This window comes from Hyla sarda, chromosome 7, assembly GCF_029499605.1.
Source record: "Hyla sarda isolate aHylSar1 chromosome 7, aHylSar1.hap1, whole genome shotgun sequence".
Classification (NCBI taxonomy): domain Eukaryota; kingdom Metazoa; phylum Chordata; class Amphibia; order Anura; family Hylidae; genus Hyla; species Hyla sarda.
The window spans coordinates 228,778,356-228,799,316 of NC_079195.1; the positions used below are offsets into that span (position 1 = coordinate 228,778,356).

The following is a 20,961-nucleotide window of genomic DNA, read 5'->3' on the forward strand; positions in this document are numbered from 1 at the left end:
ATACACACTACACATAGACTACACATAGTATACATATATACACACTACACATAGACTACACATAGTATACATATATACACCACACACATAGACTATACATAGTATACAGATATACACACTGCACCTAGACTACACATAGTATACATATATAGACTACACATAGTATACATATATACACACTACACATAGACTACACATAGGGGGAGATTTATCAAAACCTATCCAGAGGAAAAGTTGCCCAGTTACCCATAGCAACCAATCAGATGGCTTCTTTCATTTTGCAGAGGCCTTGTTAAAAATGAAAGAAGCGATCTGATTGGTTGCTATGGGCAACTGGGCAACTTTTCCTCTGGACAAGTTTTGATAAATCTCCCCCATAGTGTACATATATACACTACACACATAGTATACAGATATATACCGCACATATAGGCTACACATAGTATACATATATATACCACACACATAGACTACACATAGTATACATATATATACCACACACATAGACTACACATAGTATACATATATATACCACACACATAGACTACACATAGTATACATGTATACACCACACACACATAGACTGCACATAGTATACATGTATACACCACACACACATAGACTGCACATAGTATACATATATATACCACACACACAGACTACACATAGTATACACATATACACCACACACATAGACTGCACATAGTATACATGTATACACCACACACACATAGACTGCACATAGTATACATGTATACACCACACACACATAGACTGCACATAGTATACATATATATACCACACACACAGACTACACATAGTATACACATATACACCACACACATAGACTGCACATAGTATACATATATACACTACACACATAGTATACAGATATATACCGCACATATTAGCTACATATAGTATACATATATATACCACACACATAGACTATACATAGTATACAGATATACACCACACACATAGACTGCACATAGTATACATATATACACCACACACATAGACTATACATAGTATACATATATACATCACACACATAGACTGCACATAGTATACAGATATACACTACACACATAGACTACACATAGTATACATATATACATCACACACATAGACTGCACATAGTATACATATATACACCACACACATAGTATACAGATATATACCGCACATATTAGCTACATATAGTATACATATATATACCACACACATAGACTATACATAGTATACAGATATACACCACACACATAGACTGCACATAGTATACATATATACACCACACACATAGACTATACATAGTATACATATATACATCACACAAATATGCTGCACATAGTATACATATATACACCACACACATAGACTGCACACAGACATAACCCTTTTATACATTTACCCTCTTCCCAGCCACCCATTCATATACAAAGACCCAAAATTAAAATAACTTCGTGGGAAAGCGAGTGCCATCTGACTTATCAAGATATACGGCATTCATGTGGAAATAAGTCGTAATGGATGGAATACTTTGAAAGGGTCTGGGAAGGAGCGCACTCCATTCTAGTCACATGTCTGCGCTGATATCTTAGTTGTGGGCTCTGGGACGTCAATTCTTCATCATTGTATTATCAGCCTCCGGAGCGGCCACTATGGAGCCCATTGTGGTTCATGGCTGGTCGAACAATCTGAATGAGCATTAATTTGCTCCAGGTTGTATAAGCTGCACGTATACACTTGTATCTCCAGATAATCCATGGGAGCCCTATTGGGTCTATAGGTCGTCATAGTGATGGAAGTGATGGATACATTGTAAATGAACAGGTTGTGCGGGGTTAGAATAACATGAATGCTTTTTCTAAAAACAGCGCCAAACCTGACCACAGGATGTGTGTGGTGTTGCAGCTAAATCCTACTTTACAATTCCAATGGGGCTGAGCTGCAGGAACCAATACAACCCATGGACAGGTGTGACGCCATGTTCTTCTAATCCTACACTCACTCCCGGTGCCCATATAAATAGTATTACCCCAAAATTCTCCAGTCTTCTCAGTGCTCCAGAGTTCGTGACTGGTTTGGGATCTGGCCGCTTGCTCGTTGCTGGTGAGGGGTCATCTTTGTGTTCTTCTTCTTCCTCTTCTTCTCCTTCTTCCTCTTCTTCTTCCTCTTCCTCTTCTTCTTCTTCCTCTGCCATGTCACTAATAAGAGGTTACTTGTCTTTTACAGATCATTGTGGGTGAATTTTTCCGGATATATTACTTGAAGGAGCGCTCCTATTCCTTCATCCAGAACCCCTACGTCTCTGCATTGTACAAGCAGGTCGGTTGCTTCATTTTTGGCTGCGCAATAAGTCAGTCTTTCACGGACATCGCCAAGGTGTCGATCGGACGTCTGCGCCCACATTTTCTGGAAGTTTGCGATCCAGATTTCACGCAAATCAACTGTTCTCTTGGATACATCCAGGATTATAAGTGCAGAGGTCTGGAGAGTAAAGTCATTGAAGCCAGGTAGGTAACATACTGCATGAAGGGCCAGATGATAAGTGGTTATTGGGGGATCAGTGATGGGCATAGAGGGCCCCATGTACAATCTCAATGGTTAAAGCTTGGCCATCTTCCTCACCGGGTTTATCCCTCCCCCATTTATTCTATCTGAAGAGTCTCATAAAGACCATAGAGTGGAGGGATTGGCTCTGGTCTATGGAGCTCTGCAGAGGCAGTCGCTGTTGTATACAGACATCAGTGGGGCTATATTCCAGAAAACCATGGAGAAAAGGGGTGTGGCTGACCTCAGTATCTCCTCAGGGGCAGTCTCTCTATATATTCATGGGTCGATCTACATCATAGAAGACCATGGAGAAGAGGAGTGGGTGTAGTCTGAGGAGAACCACAGAGGCAGTCTCTGTTATATATAGTCATTGGTGGTGCTATATCCTAGAAGACAGTGGTCCTAGAGAAAAGTGATGGGTCTAGTCTGAGGAGCACCACAGGGGCAGTCTCTCTCATATATATATATATATATATATATATATATATATATATATATATACTCATGGGTGGATCTACATCATAGAAGACCATGAAGAAGAGGAGTGGGTGTGGTCTGAGGAGCACCACAAGAGCAGTCTCTCATATATATATATACATATATATATATATATATATATATATATATATATACTCATGGGTGGAGCTACATCATAGAAGACCATGGAGAAGAGTAGTGGGTGTGGTCTGAAGAGCACCACAGGGGCAGTCTCTCATATATATATATATATATATATATATATACTCATGGGTGGAGCTACATCATAGAAGACCATGAAGAAGAGGTGTGGGTGTGGTCTGAGGAGCACCACAGGGGCAGTCTCACATATATATATATATATATATATATATATATATATATATATATACTCATGGGTGGATCTACATCATAGAAGACCATAGAGTAGAGGAGTGGGTGTGGTCTGAGTAGCACCACAGGGGCAGTCTCATATATATATATATATATATATATATATATATATACATACATATATATATATATATACTCATGGGTGGATCTACATCATAGAAGACCATGGAGAAGAGTAGTGTGTGTGGTCTGAAGAGCACCACAGGGGCAGTCTTCCATATATATATATATATATATATATATATATATACTCATGGGTGGATCTACATCATAGAAGACCATGAAGAAGAGGAGTGGGTCTAGTCTGAGTAGTTCTACAGGCTACAATCATCAATGACATTATATCACATAAGACCATGGAGATGAGGGGTGAGGGCATCTTGGGTAGCTCCGCAGTCTTTATATAGTATGTAATCATAGGTGGGGCTTCCTTACAGAAGACTATGCTCATCTAGCCCTTTTGGTCCATAACCAACAATAATAGGTTAATTTTTAGGTCCTTTGTTATCTTTCTTATGTTCCACCTCAACTTAGAAAACCTCCTAATAAAACCCGCAGCATCCGGTGCTGTGTAACAATGAACCATTCTACGATCGATGATTGTTCTGATCCATTATCTCCTGTAAACACTGAATTATCAGTATATTGTTTCCTTTTTATCTGTATATGAACAAATAGATGTAGTGGAGACTGATGTGCATCTAGATAAGTCCATGACTCAGGTCTTGCTCCATCACATTTATATTTATTGACGTTTATTGATATTTATTGATGTTTATCTTATACTTAGTTGTTGTTTTCTCTCTTTTTTATTACAGAAAGTCATTTTTCTCCGGCCACGCCTCGTTCTCCATGTATACCATGCTGTACTTGGTGGTAAGTTGTATTTATAGTACAATTGTATTAGAGGAGCCAAATTATAGAATTATTTACTTTGTAAATCAAATGTTATCAGTAGAAACCCCTATGGGTGAGACACCGAGTCTGGTGAAGAAGTAACTGCGGATGTCTGGCTACTCTGCATTACAATGTATGAGAGACATAATATAAAGGGGCACTCCACCTCCCAGACACCTAGTGGTTTATTTAGTCATTCTTGTCACAAAAATCTTTTTATACCATCAGCATTTATATTTATTTATTATATTTATTGTTTAATATATTTGTTTATTTATTATAATATATAAATATATGTATGTATAATTTTATTCATTATTTTATGTATATAATATTTATTTATTACATTTATTTTTTTAACATTAAATTGAAATTTATTTAAAATAAAACATTTAAATAAATAAATAAATAATTAAAAATTATTTATTTATTCTATTCTTTATTTTATATATAATATTTATTTATTCTATTTATGGTTTTATATAATATTATTTATTATATTCATCATTTTATATACTATTTATCTATTATTTTAACCAGCTTAAAAACATATCTAAACTCTGAATTACAGCCATACCAGAATGTAGTGATTCCTCAAGGGCGGGGCTTGAAAAGGAGGGGTGTGGTCACAATTAAAAGTGAATTTGCATCAACTTTAGATCGGCGGCAGAGTGACCATAAACTACTTTATAGAAATGCTCAGAACAGTGCACAAATTTTTTTTTTCGCTAGAAACAATTAGCGCCTCCCTCACAAAGTGGGCGGAGCTTTGCATAAATTATCTGGAAATGTGGGCATGGTCTCCCACAATGGCAGATTTATTACAGTTTACACTACAGAGGCAGCGTACATTGTACATTCCATCTTAATAAATGTACCCCCCCCCCCCCCCAAAATCTTTCAAATCTTTTATGTATTTAGCAAAATTGCGGGAGGGCGCAAAATAAAAAATCTTTATAATTCATAAGAAGAGTCTTGTTGTTTTCCAGTAGAGATTCCTTATTCAGTGTTACGGTATTTATTTTGCTTAATGCAATGTTTCCCAACCGGGGTGCCTCCAGCTGTTGCAAAGCTACAACTCCCAGCATGCCCGGACAGCCAAAGGCATGCTGGGAGTTGTAGTTTTGCAACAGCTGGAGGCACCCCAGTTGGGAAACAGTGGCTTAATGTATGGAAAATGATTCAGACCCCAGCTCGCTGCCGTAAAATATTACCTGCCGCAGGTGTTAGAGGGGAAAGGTGGCACAGAATTTCCTTTCAGTGGTAGTGTAAGACCCCCGCCCCCCCCCCCCCATCATAGTGTCTGTGAGTTGCAGCCCCCCCCCATCCTTACTCGGATACTATGAAAACATTTAGGCAGCTAAGCCCCTTCTGTAGAGGCCGCGGCTTTTATTTCTCGCTGTTTTTCTAAGCTCCTTCCCCCCGACGTTTATTAAAACAGAAGTCGACCTATTTGGTTTTTTGTTGCTGAATGAAAGTTTTGTTTTCACCCCCTCCACTTCCATTTTCGGAGGTGTCCCGAAGATTGAACAGTGAGTTCTATTTATAGAAAACGTTCTTCTATATATAATTACAACAAAAATATTCTTTCACGTGTCAGATAGGAGGCTTAGGCGCGATTACTGCAGATTTACAGCGCGGGCGGAGCGGTGACACCTGAGTCATCGGGAAGCCTTAAAATGTAGCTCCAGTGTTTCCCAGACATGTTGGGAGTTGTAGTTTTACAACTACCTGTTTAATGACTGCTAACTCTGCACCCCCTACAGCAATGTTTCCAAGCTAGTTTGCCTCCAGCTGTTACAAAACTACAACTCCCAGCATGTCCGGGCAGCCTTTTGGCCAGTTTCTCAACCAAAGTGCCTCCAGCTGTTGCAAAACTACAACTCCCAGCATGCATGTTCAGCCTTTGGGTAATGTTTACCAACCAGTGTGCCTCCAGCTGTTGCAAAACTACAACTCCCGGCATGTCCAGACAGCTTTTGGGCAGTGTTTCACAATCAGCCTGCCTACAGCTGTAGCAAAACTACAACTCCCAGCATGACTGGACAGCCTTCGGCTGTCCAGGCATGCCGGGAGTTGTAGTTTGGCAACAGCTAAAGGCCCCCTGGTTGGGAAACATTGGCCTTTGGCTGTCTGGGAATGTTGGGAGTTGTAGTTTTGCAACAGCTGAAGGCATCCTGGTTGGGAAACATTGGTCTTTGGCTGTTCGGGCATGCTGGGAGTTGTAGTTTCACAACAGCTGGAGGCACCCTGACTGGGAAGCATTGGAAAAAATTGTAGGAGTCTAACCTGCAGCCTTCCAGGTGTCCAATACTACAACTCCCAGCATGCCCAGACAGCCATTTGCTCTCCTGGCATGATAGGAGTTTTAGTTTTGCAACAGCTGGAGGCACCCTGTTGGGAAACGCTGCTTTAGTCCCAACCAAAGCTGCATTCAAAAAAATTCTGCTTTATCTGCATTTTAAAATCAGTCATGTGACCTAACCATTCAGCTCTTATTGTCTTACTCTGACAAGAGCATCAGAAGTTCGAGTGCAGCTCTGGATGTGATTGGAGTATAAAAACATAATGCAGATTTTCATCGGCGCCTCTGTCAGCTTAGCTCTCATTGTCTCTCTAGATCCCCCACAATGCACTGCGCTCTAGTAGTAGTAGGAAATCTCCGAATGCAGCTTCGGCTGTGACTGGAGTATAAAACATGATGTAACTTTTTTTCCCCCTAAGCCGTCCTGAGTGTTTGTAAGCAATAAGTGCAGTTTGGCAAGTACCGTGCGAGCTTGGCCAATGTTCATATTTTTCCTTTCAGAAAATTACCGTGGCAGAACCTGTCCGGCCAGATATTACATCATCGCGCTTGGCAGTGGAGATAGTGCGAGAAATTAGGGTTATAGCGTAGCAGTGCCTGGTAATATTCGTATCGGATTTGTTTCCAGTGTAGCGCTCGGATCTCTGTACGCAGGGAGATGACATATTGTACGTTTATATAGGACTCGATATCTAAGAGATAGTAATAAAGGAGAAAGGCGACTTCCTTATTAGCGCGAATATGACTCACGCGGCCGTTCACCTGCCTTAAATAAACAACGAAAGGTCGATGACTTGTATCAAGATGACAATGCGAAACGAAAAGCCCGGTATCCAGGATTTTTTATGGTCCTATATTTGTACTGTACAAATCATTAACAACCAGGAGGACACTTCATAATGCTTGGTAGCAAAAATAAAATAAATAAGAATTAAAAAATATATATATATATACGTGTTAGCACTGACGTGTTTTGGTTCCTGCTGGGATCTTAGTCATACCTAGGGGGATGAGCCGTGCTATCCTTAGTAACTTAGGGCTACAAGGATGTAGACATGTTACCCAGCTCGGTTATGCTGATTGGCTGACTATTGAGGAAATTCATTTAAGCAAATATGCCCAGAAGTGGGAGTAAAGTGACCAGAAGTGATGAGCTCTGCTTTTTTTGCAATCTTAGTAACTTAAAGAGGAACTCCACTGGAAAACATTATTTTTTTTTACATCAACTGCTGCCAGAAAGTTAAACAGATTTGTAAATTACTTCTAAATCTTCATCCTTCCAGTACTTATCAGCTGCTGTATGATCCACAGGAAGTTCTTTTCCTTTTGAATTTCCTTTCTGCCTGACCACAGTGCTCTCTGCTGACACCTCTGTCTGTGTCAGAAACTGCCCAGAGCAGGATAGGTTTGCTATGGGGATTTGCTCCTACTCTGGACAGTTCCTAAAATGGACAGAGGTGTCAGCAGAGAGCACTGTGGTCAGGTGCAATATTGTGACCCCAGAACAATGTCCTGTCATATCACTTTATATCCCAACGTGTTTTTCTCCCATTTAACAGTGAATTTCATCAGGGGGACAACAAAACAATAGAATCCTCATGTAAAGTAGAATAACATGGCTTCAATCAATGGTCCAAATAAAAACCACTGAAGGTTTTCATTTAGCAGTGGTCTTTAAACTGTGGACCTCCAGCTGATGCAAAACTACAACACCCAGCATGCCCGGACAGCGATCCGTTGTCTGGGCATGCTGGGAGTTGTAGTTTTGCAACAGCCGGAGGCACACCGGTTGGGAAACACTGAGCTAAGGACTATATATTATAGGCGTTGTAGATGGCCTATGGTGATAACCAGGATGTCTGCCTTCACCTCGTCCATAGGGACTATCACCCCCAACATTTCCTGACCCCTGAATTATACATCCCCTGGTCTATGCAGGATCCCAGGAAAGCAGGGTGACAGATATTTTACGAGGGCCATATTGCATTTTTATATCATTATAAATCTCTTTAGATTATTATGTATCAAGATAAAGTGTATATGGAAACTCCAGGTACTTCCTGGGCGGTAAATCTGAAGATTAGTGAATGGCCCAATGTCAGATAAGAGGTTAATAATTCAGCAGCCGGCAGCAGATCTACCGATGCCCCTTCCCGCCTCGGCGGCTGTGCAGAGTTATTGTTTGTCAGGCGTTTCATTTCCCTTATTTCTTCCCTTGGAAGAACGGTGGCGGCCATGTCACTCATTCTCTATATTACTCCAGGTTCTGCCTGGGATCTGTGTTTATTGCCTTTCGCAGATATTAAAGTCTATATTACATGACATTGTGCTGTGGTTTATAATCATTCTGTCCTTGGAATAGTTTGAATAAATTCTCCGTGCACTAAAGAACTTGTGGCCTTATACGTTGCTGCAGTGTAAAGTATGGGGGATGAGAGACTGCTGCAGCTTTAATCATAGCTGGAGACGTATTACCGCGTTACTAGTCAGATATCTGGTCTGCATCCGATCACTGATTACATCCCGGGAATCCCTGATAATCTGCAGCCGTTCACTGATTACATCCCGGGAATCCCTGATAATCTGCAGCCGATCACCGATTACATCCCGGGAATCCCTGATAATCTACAGCCGATCACTGATTACATCCTGGGAATCCTTGATAATCTACAGCCGATCACTGATTACATCCCGGGAATCCCTGATAATCTGCAGCCGATCACTGATTACATCCTGGGAATCCTTGATAATCTACAGCCGATCACTGATTACATCCCGGGAATCCCTGATAATCTGCAGCCGATCACTGATTACATCCCGGGAATCCCTGATAATCTGCAGCCGATCACTTATTACATCCTAGGAATCCTTGATAATCTGCAGCCGATCACTGATTACATCCCGGGAATCTCTGATAATCTGCAGCCGATCACTGATTACATCCCGGGAATCCCTGATAATCTGCAGCCGATCACTTATTACATCCTAGGAATCCCTGATAATCTACAGCCGATCACTGATTACATCCTGGGAATCCTTGATAATCTACAGCCGATCACTGATTACATCCCGGGAATCCCTGATAATCTGCAGCCGATCACTGATTACATCCTGGGAATCCTTGATAATCTACAGCCGATCACTGATTACATCCCGGGAATCCCTGATAATCTGCAGCCGATCACTGATTACATCCCGGGAATCCTTGATGATCTGCATCCGATCACTGATTACATCCCGGGAATCCCTGATAATCTGCAGCCGATCACTTATTACATCCTAGGAATCCTTGATAATCTGCAGCCGATCACTGATTACATCCCGGGAATCCCTGATAATCTGCAGCCGATCACTGATTACATCCTGGGAATCCCTGATAACCTGCAGCCGATCACTGATTACATCCCAGGAATCCTTGATAATCTGCAGCTGATCACTGATTACATCCCGGGAATCCCTGATAATCTGCAGCTGATCACTGATTACATCTTGGGAATCCCTGATAACCTGCAGCCGATCACTGATTACATCCCAGGAATCCTTGATAATCTGCAGCCGATCACTGATTTCATCCTAGGAATCCTTGATAATCTGCAGTCGATCACTGATTACATCCTGGGAATCCCTGATAATCTGCAGCCGATCACTGATTACATCCTGGGAATCCATGATAATCTGCAGCTGATCACTGATTACATCCCGGAAATCCCTAATTATCTGCAGTCAATCACTGATTACATCCTGGGAATCCCTGATAATCTGCAGCAGATCACTGATTACATCCCGGAAATCCTTGATAATCTACAGCCGATCACTGATTACATCCCGGGAATTCCTGATAATCTGCAGCCGATCACTGATTACATCCCGGAAATCCTTGATAATCTACAGCCGATCACTGATTACATCCTGGGAATCCCTGATAATCTGCAGCCGATCACTGATTACATCCTGGGAATCCCTGATAATCTGCAGCCGATCACTGATTACATCCCGGGAATCCCTGCTAACCTGCAGTTGATCACTGATTACATCCCGGGAATCCCTGATAATCTACAGCTGATCACTGATTACATCCCGGGAATCCTTGATAATCTGCAGCCGATCACTGATTACATCCCGGGAATCCCTGATAATCTGCAGCCGATCATTTATTACATCCAAGAAATCCTTGATAATCTGCAGCCGATCACTGATTACATCCCGGGAATCCCTGATAATCTGCAGCCGATCACTGATTACATCCCGGGAATCCCTGATAATCTGCAGCCGATCACTGATTACATCCTGGGAATCCCTGATAATCTACAGCCGATCACTGATTACATCCCGGGAATCCCTGATAATCTACAGCCGATCACTGATTACATCCTGGGAATCCCTGATAATCTACAGCCGATCACTGATTACATCCCGGGAATCCCTGATAATCTGGGCTCAGATTCCCCTCTGTCACTCCTCTCCGCTCATCGCTATCTGCGCCCATTGTGTTGTCCCTGTGATAATAGGGATTGATGGAGTCTGATCCCTGTGCGGTCCCCATACATCACAGGGACCAGGTCTCGCCCCATAAGGGTGAGCGCAGAGGTCACCACTATTCAGGGTCACTATTTGAGGTCCTCAAACGTTTCCTTATCACTTTAATATTTGCTCTGGAAGATGAAGCTCCTTCATTACCAAACAATGGGAATTCCAGTGGCTCCAGTATAAACAGTCGAGCTGCGGGGGTGGGGTGCGCGCGTCCAGGAGCCAAATATAACTGCTTGTATCTCCAGCCTATGGTTTGTAACCTGTGAGGAAACTCCAACTCCCAGCAAGCCCTGAAGACCTCAGCGACCTGCTTATTCTTTAAAGCAGTGTTACCCAAGCAGGGTGCCTCCAGCTGTTGCAAAACTACAACTTCCAACATGCCCTGAAAGCCTTAGGCCAGTATCTCCCAACCATTTTGCCTCCTGCTGTTGCAAAACTTCAACTCCCAGCATGCCCGACCATCTTAAGGCATTGTTTCCTTACCAGTGTGCCTCCAGCTGTTGCAAAACTACAACACCCTGCATGCCCGGACAGCCTTTGGCTGTCCCGGCATGCTGAAAGTTGAAGTTTTGCAACAGCTGGAGGCACCCTGGTTGGGAAATACTCCAAAAAATAAAAATAAAAAATCAAGGGAACACTTAAACAACACAATGTAACTCCAAGTCACTGACACTTGTGTGAAATCCCACTGTCCACTCAGGAAGAACAATGATTGACAATCAATTTCACATGGAACAGACAACACGTGGAAATTATAGGCAATTATAGGAAATTATAGGCAATTAGCAAGACAACCCCAATAAAGGAGTGGCTCTGCAGGTGGTGACCACAGACCACTTGTCAGTTCCTATGCTTTCTGGCTGATGTTTTGGTCACTTTTGAATGCTGGCGGTGCTTTCACTCTAGTGGTAGCATGAGACGGAGTCTACAACCCACACAAGTGGCTCAGGTAGGGCAGCTCATCCAGGATGGCACATCAATGGGAGCGGTGGCAAGAAGGTTTGCTGTGTCTGTCAGCGTAGTGTCCAGAGCGTGGAGGCGGTACCAGGAGACAAGCCAGTACATCAGGAGACGTGGAGGAGGTCGTAGGAGGGCAACAACACAGCAGCAGGACCGCTACCTCCGCCTTTGTGCAAGGAGGAACACTGCCAGAGCCCTGCAAAATTACTTCCAGCAGGCCACAAATGTGCATGTGTCCACTCAAACTGCCAGAAATAGACTCCATGAGGGTGGTATGAGGGCCCGACGTCCACAGGTGGGGGTTGTGCTTACAGCCACACACCGTGCAGGACGTTTGGCATTTGCCAGAGAACACCAAGATTGGCAAATTCGCCACTGGCGCCCTGTGCTCTTCACAGATGAAAGCAAGTTCACACTGAGCACATGTGACAGACGTGACAGAGTCTGGAGACGCTGTGGAGAACGTTCTGCTGCCTGCAACATCCTCCAGCATGACCGGTTTGGCGGTGGGTCAGTAATGATGTGGGGTGGCATTTCTTTGGGGGGGCCGCACAGCCCTATATGTGTTTGCCAGAGGTAGCCTGACTGCCATTAGGTACCGAGATGAGATCCTCAGACCCCTTGTGAGACCATATGCTGGTGCGGTTGGGTTCCTCCTAATACAAGACAATGCTAGACCTCATGTGTCTGGAGTGTGTCAGCAGTTCCTACAAGAGGAAGGCATTGATGCTATGGACTGGCCCGCCCGTTCCCCTGAATCCGATTGAGCACATCTGGGACGTCTCGCTCCATCCACCACAGACTGTCCAGGAGTTGGCGGATGCTTTAGTCCAGGTCTGGGAGGACATCCCTCAGGCGACCATCCTTCACCTCATCAGGAGCATGCCCAGGCGTTGTAGGGAGGTCATACGGGCACGTGGAGGCCACACACACTACTGAGCCTCATTGGGGCTTGTATTAAGGACATTACATAAAGTTGGATCAGCCTGTAGTGCGGTTTTCCACTGTGATTTTGAGTGTGACTCCATATCCAGACCTCCATGGGTTGATGATTTCCATTGATAATTTTTGTGTGATTTTGTTGTCAAGTTGTAAAGAGGAAAGGATTTCATACGATTAGTTCATTCTTTCAGATCTAGGATGTGTTATCTTAATGTTCCCTTTATTATTTTTGAGCAGTGTACAATGACTTGGGGGACATTGCCCTGGATTCAATAGAGATAATTTACTACTCATTAGGGGGAAAAGATTTACTGAACTGGAAATAAATTGGAATAAACGTCAGGGGTAGAAGGCTATTATGTGTGTGCAATCATCCAGATGGATCATATGACGGCGTGTCTATCCATAGAATATTGTTTCCCAACCAGGGTGCCTCCAGCTGTTTCAAAACTACAACTCCCAGCATGCCTGGACAGCCTTCGGCTGTCCAGGCATGCTGGGAGTTGTAGTTTTGCAACAACTGAAGGTATCCTAGTTGGGAAACATTGGCCTTTCGCTGTCCGGGCATGCTGGGAGTTGTAGTTTAGCAACAGCTGGAGCCACCCTGGTTGGGAAACATTGGCCTTTCGCTGTCCGGGCATGCTGGAAGTTGAAGTTTTGCAACAGCTGGAGGCATCCTGGCTGGGAAACCTTGGGAAGAATTGTAGGAGTCTATCCTGCAGCCCTCCAGCTGTTGCAATACTACAACTCCCAGCATGCCCAGACAGCCAATCTACATGCTAAGTCGTATCCATTGACTACCATTCAGTAATCATATCCAACACATGCATCAGTTTTGATCCGCATCCGAATTTACACGATTTTAGATCGGGGGTAAAATCATGGTTGACCACGATTTTTTGTCCAGATGCAAAATCGTATAAAAATCGTGTCCGATTTTTTTTTTTATTATTATGGCCTATGTAAATCGTATTGAATCGTGTGACTGCGCTATTTCATCAGATTTATCGCACAAAATTTTTTTTAAACATTCACACTTTCACAGTAGCGTCTTTAAATAAACTTTATTGCCCTTGACAAACATAGAATTTTCCAAACACAATCAGATTTTTCGTGAAAAATCAGATGAAATTTTCAGCTGTATGATTTTTTGATGCGATTTTAAATCAGATGCCAAACAATTTTTTAAATACGATTTCAGGTAATCCGATTTTGTCCAATTTTACTGTCTGTTAATCGGATGGTAAAATGGTGATGTGAACCAGGCCTAACCTGGAGCGCCATCTTCATTGGCGAATATAAAAGCGAATGTCTCTTTAAACTTCTGTTGTGCAATAACTTTGCCTTAAATGCGGGGGGAAAAAAATCTATAAAATCCCTGAGTTCCTGTCACTTTCCCCCCCTTCTCTCTAACTGACTCTTCCCTATGAATCACCTTGGATTTTTTATGGACGACCCCTTCCAGTTACTTAAGTCCATGACAAAGGAAGCATCAGTTCCCGGGTCAAAGGGCAGCACTAGGAAACGAAAGCCGCTGTCATTTGACGTCATCTCGAGACAAGTGAAATCCGTCATCTGGTTTGAGGGCAGAAGAGAAAAAGCTGCTGACTTTGCAGGAAAAATAAATCGGAAATTCAGGGCAGAGTAAGGAACCGGCTACAATGTAAACAGAGTAAGGAACCGGCTACAATGTAAACAGAGTAAGGAACCGGCTACAATGTAAACAGAGGCAGGAAGCGGAGAAATGTATTAAATTGTGCAAAAAATAAGTAAATAAAAGAAGTCAGCTGTTTGTAGAAGAGCTGGGTGACGGCCATGACAGGTATAGAGTAATGTGTCTCCCAATACTGTGTAACCAGTTTGGTTGTGATAATGATGTTTTTGCAGTTTTTGGGTCATGTACGTCCTTCACGATCTCTAGAGGTCAGAAAGTTTCGGTAACCTGAGGATGTGTCCTGATGATTGTATGAAGTCATTCGTCAGAATACAGAAGTCACCTCCAGCCGCGGAGTCCGGGGCCGTTCCCTCAGTTTCCTTCCTATAGGAAGGGAGGGGTCCGTCATTGGGTCTCGTCAGCTGCCCCTTGTACTCATCCTAACCTAGAAGCGTCCACCTTCCCCGCATCTCTTCCTCTTTGTTTCGGATTGTTCCCACAGAAATCTGACAAGTGGACTGGGCCAGAGTCCAAGAGGAAATAGCAGCAATGAATCTCTCGCGACATATATAGATACAATGTATACAGTGCTTTCCTTTGCTACCTTGTGGTCTTAAAGGGATAGTCTTCTTTCAAGGGGGTTTGAATGGCACTAATCATCTAGGATAGGATGGGTAATAACTGTCCAAACAGTGGGGTCTACCCATTGGGAACCCTACCAGTCAGGGAACCGAGGGTCCCGATGTCTCTCTGGTTGAGTGGAGGAGGCGATCACACGTGCGCACTGCTGCTCCATGGTCTGACAAAGAAAGCTGAGCTCTGGAGATCCCTACTTTGGACTCTCCTATCAATGACTTCCACTAGCCTAGAAATAAATTTTAAAGGGGCACTCCGTCGCTAAGACATCTTATCCCCTATCCAAAGGATAAGGGGATAAGATGCCTGATCGCGGGGGTTCCGCCGCTGGGGACCCCCGTGATCTTCCGCGCTGCACCCCGTTAGAATCAGCCCCCGGAGCATGCTCGCTCCGGGTCTGATTACTGGCGATCACGGGGACAGGGCATAGTGACATCACACGGGGCGGAGCCGTGATGTCACAATGCTCCGTCCCTGTGATCGCCAGTAATTAGACCCGGAGCGAGCACGCTCCAGGGGCTGATTCTAATGGGTTGCGGCGTGGAAGATCACGGGGGTCCCCAGCGGCGGGACCCCCGCGATCAGGCATCTTATCCCCTTATCCTTTGGATAGGGGATAAGATGTCTTAGCGCCAGAGTACCCCTTTAAAATATATATATATATATATATATATATATATAAATATGTATACTCACCTAGCCCTGGTCCCCCACAGCTCCTGTTCCCTCTTTATCCGGCTTCCAAGAGGAGCACTCAGTGTAGGACCTGCTGGCTTAGCCAATCACTGGCCACAGCAGTGTTCTGTCTCAACCAGTGATTGGCTGAGCCGGCAGGTCCTGCGCTAAGTGCTTGTCATGGCAGCAGGAAGAAGACAGAAAATTGGGACAGGACAGAGCTGAATGGGAGTTCCGGGGTACCAGAGATAGGTAAGTAAAGGGTTTCTTTTCTATTCCAAGCCATTCTTGATATGAATCTTAGCAAAACGCTAGAGTACCCCTTTAAAACAGTTTTCTGTTTGTTTGTTTTTTAATTTTTGGGAAAAAAAATTCATATCTAAAAATGATTCATTTCATAACCAACTTAATTTATTCTCAGCAAAATGACAAATAACACATTATTTATGTACAGCAAAATTTTGATTAATTACATTTATGTGGAAAAGAAAAGACCTGAAAAATGTTATTTTTGGAAATAAAAAAAAACAACTAAATTTGACGCCTTCAGCCGGTCGGTTGGGAAATAACGTCACGCGCCTCAGCCCTGGAGTTTACATTGCACAGTAGTTTCCTTGGCCTAGACATTTACAAGCCGTCAGCATCCTCCATACTGACAGATCGCGGCCTTGACTTGCCTGTGGCCTTCTCTCCTCCTGTTGCTAATCACCGGCTTTTGCCAGTAAATGTAATTTTAGCTAAATTAAGAGTTTGGTGACTGCTGGAGGCATTTTGGGAGATGAAGGGAAAAAAAATAAAGTTTTAGTAGATCAGGTGGAGGACGAGGATTTGTTCAAATTTATTCAATAAAGTTGTTTCCTTTTTTTTTTTTATAAACAAAGAATTTTCGAAAAGTTTTGATTCCTGTAGAGTTGGGAGCTGCCATGTTTAGTCTTCATGTATGAAGAGAACAGCGCCCCTAGTGGCCACCATAGTATATAAACGTAACACATATGTATAGACCAATGACTAACTACTAAAAATAATGATTATTTTTCTTCTTTTTTAGTTTTACCTTCAGTCCAGATTTACATGGCGAGGGGCCCGCCTCCTGCGCCCGCTGCTGCAGTTCACCCTCCTTATGATGGCCTTCTACACAGGGTTATCCAGAGTCTCCGACCACAAGCATCATCCCTCCGACGTGCTGGCTGGATTCGTGCAAGGAGCGTTGGTGGCTTATTGCATAGTAAGTATCTTTTTATACAGAATGACCATGAACACAAGAGAATTCTGTCCTAAAGGGGTACTCCACTGCCCCAGCGTTCAAAACATTTTGTACCGAATGCTGGGTGCGGGCTGCAGGGGTTGTGATGTCACGATCACGACCCTCGTGACATCACGCCACGCCCCCTTCCATAGACTTGCATTGAGGAGGCGTGGCATGATGTGATGTACCAAGGGGCGTGGCCATGACATCACGACCCCCGCAGCCAGTACCCAGTGTTCGGAATAAAATGTTCCGAATGCTGGAGCGGTGGAGTAACCCCTTTAAGTGTAAGTAATGGTGGAATCATTGAGCTGTGACTCAGATCTGGATTGTGGTCCTATCTAGAGATATTTCCTAAATTGGGACACTAAGGCTCTGTCCTGGATATCCCCTCACCCCCACCAACACCAAAAAAATAAAAAATAAATTCCTATGTTTATCGGTATTCTCCCTTGATAACTGATGGTTAAAGAGGTACTCCACTGCCCAAGAGTTTGGAACATTTTGTTCCAAACGCTGGGTGCGGGCTGCCACGCCCCATCCCATAGACTTGCATTGAGGGGGTGTGAGGTGATCTGCGAGGGGCGTGGCCGTGACATCACGACCCCCACAGCCCACACCCAGCTTTCGGAACAAACTGCTCCAAACGCTCAGGCAGTGGAGTACCTCTTAAAGTTCTATTCTACAATTCCGATACTTTGTTTCCACAGATAATATTCCCATCCAATACAATGGCATCAATGGGCGAGCCAGGGAAGACAGGAAGAATTATTTTTTTTACCGGCCTATGTCTATATTCTTTAGCAATTGTACCGTATCTTCTTTGGAGAAGATCTGAACTGAAGAATCCCTTGAATTTTAGAGACAGAATATGTCAGACACGAAGGATGCAGTGAAAACCAACATATGGAACATCAACGGGTTTTGGACCTGGCTGGATCCTTAGTCATTGGCAATCTCTTGAAGTTGGGCAGATCTGCCCCAATGAATGTTCTACCATGCAATGTGGTCAAATGGGTGTCTTGGCAAGACAAAACCAGTTCTGGTACTATGGCCAAATATACTGGAAAAGTGGTTAGGTTTTTGCATTAATTCCATCTTGCTGAATACTTTGATCATAACTAGCAACTTCTTGCAATCATTTCTCTTGTCAAGACACCAATTTGACCATGTTGCATGTTTGAACATTCATTGGGGTAGATCTGCCCGACATAACCATGACTAACAATACAGCTGGGTCCAAAACCTGTCTGCATTAATTTTCCATATGTTCGTTTTGATGCAAAAACTATTCCTGTCCTCTTTTGTTTTTAGAACTTCAAGGGAATCTCTAGTTCAGATCTCATCCGTGGAAGATACAGTATAATTGTTGAAGAATATATATATATATATATATATATAACATATTACCAGCCTAGACATAGACATAGGTCGATAAAAATAATAATTCTTCTTGTTTTTCCTTGGCTGGCCCATTCTTATGCCATTGGATTGGTTGAATCTCTGGGGAAACAGACTGGTAGAAGGGAACATAAAGGGGTACTCGCCCCTAGACATCTTATCCCCTATCCAAAGGATAGGGGATAAGATGTCTAGTGGCGGAATACCCCTTCTCATGGTCCCCTACCCCTTGTCTAGGGGCGGAGTACCCCTTCTTGGAGTAACCCTGAGCAAACTTTGCTCCAATGCCGGATGACTGGCAATGCAGTGCGGAGGCACGTGATGTCACGGTCACGCCCCCTCCCATAGACTTGCATTGTTTTGGTGTGGCCTTGACGTCAGGAGCCTCCGGCAATGAACTCGATGATCTGAACGAACACCGGGTGCAGCACAGAGATCGAGGGGGTCCCCAGCCCCTTTGGATAGGGGATAAGATGTCTCGGGGCGGAGTACCCCTTTAACCATGAGTTATTGGCGTAATGATCAGCCTGTAAACATGCTCGTCGTCTTGGCGTCTCCACCAGCAAAAAAAACCCACGTCTTTATGGCCGGCTTTGAGTATTTCTCACTACAAGTATTTGCCCCCCTGTGCTGCGCCAGCACATGCCTTCCCTGGGAACCTTTGCCAGCTCGGCGGAGAAACAAAAACCCTCTTGATTGCAGATTTGTGTCACCGCGTCGACCATGATTGCGGCTCGAAGCCACATCGCTTGTTCCCAGGCAGTTTACACAACAAGCAGCGCCCGGGCCGCCATCGTGGTCTTTTCTTTTCTTTTTTATGACCTATGACCATGTGGTAGCACTTAATTTAAGAGTAGAGTGGAAAATTATCCAAGTAATCAACATGATGTCTGCAGTTTTATCTGAGGAAAAGTCTTTCGCGTTGACAAAAGAAAAACACGGGCAACAATTTTTCGAGACAAAGATACACAGCTTTTTCTTCAGAAGGCAGCAATTGTCTCAGTTGTAGGTCTGGACCTTGAACCTCGGAGGGGGGGGGGGGGGGGGGGGATTTGGGATAAGCAGTTTTGCTCAAAATTTGCAAGTTTTGGTCATTCACAGTATTCACTTTGTTACCATAAACACCCCAATTTTTAGTGCTGGTTATTGGTCTTATAGTTCTTTTATGGATGAGTCTTGGGCTACGTGGTGGTTTCTGTGGTGGCCTGACTGCTCAACCATCAAAGTTCAAGTTATGCAAAAGTCAATGTGACATTTAAACTCAATACTCATTGCTTTTAATTGTGGTCGAGTCTTGTTGTTCACCATAAAGGTACCTTGAAACCCAAGACTAAAAAGGGTACCTCTGAACTTAGAGCAGTGTTTCCCAACCAGAGTGCCTCCAGCCATTGCAAATCTTCTACTCCCAGCATGCCCGGACAGCCTTCGGCTGTCCGGGCATGCTGGGAGTGGAAGTTTTGCAACGGCTGGAGGCAACCTGTTGGAAAACACTGTTATATACAGATAAGTATCGACCTAAGATATTCACTATATACAGATAAGTATTATCCTAAGATATTCACTATATACAGATAAGTATTATCCTAAGATATTCACTATATACAGATAAGTATTATCCTAGGATATTCACTATATACAGATAAGTATTATCCTAAGATATTCACTATATACAGATAAGTATTATCCTAAGATATTCACTATATACAGATAAGTATTGTCCTAAGATATTCACTATATACAGATAAGTATCATCCTAAAATATTCACTATATACAGATAAGTATTATCCTAAGATATTCACTATATACAGATAAGTATCTTAGATATTCACTATATACAGATAAGTATTATCCTAAGATATTCACTATATACAGATAAGTATTATCCTAAGATATTCACTATATACAGATAAGTATTGTCCTAAGATACTCACTATATACAGATAAGTATTATCCTAAGATATTCACTATATACAGATAAGTATTATCCTAAGATATTCACTATATACAGATAAGTATTATCCTAAGATATTCACTATATACAGATAAGTATTATCCTAGGATATTCACTATATACAGATAAGTATTATCCTAAGATATTCACTATATACAGATAAGTATTATCCTAAGATATTCACTATATACAGATAAGTATTGTCCTAAGATATTCACTATATACAGATAAGTATCATCCTAAAATATTCACTATATACAGATAAGTATTATCCTAAGATATTCACTATATACAGATAAGTATCTTAGATATTCACTATATACAGATAAGTATT

At 42.9% G+C, this 20,961-nt stretch overlaps 1 protein-coding gene across 2 annotated transcripts in view; it reads left to right on the plus strand.

The window, feature by feature from the left end:
• The window catches only part of PLPP3 (phospholipid phosphatase 3), a 77,328-nt gene that overhangs the window by 46,637 nt on the left and 9,730 nt on the right, over positions 1-20,961 (plus strand). For both annotated transcript variants that reach the window (XM_056533007.1, XM_056533006.1), the window contains exons 3-5: positions 2,239-2,519; positions 4,248-4,305; positions 17,077-17,253. In XM_056533007.1, coding sequence (XP_056388982.1) covers positions 2,239-2,519; positions 4,248-4,305; positions 17,077-17,253 — 516 coding nt within the window. The remainder of the gene's footprint in view (positions 1-2,238; positions 2,520-4,247; positions 4,306-17,076; positions 17,254-20,961) is intronic.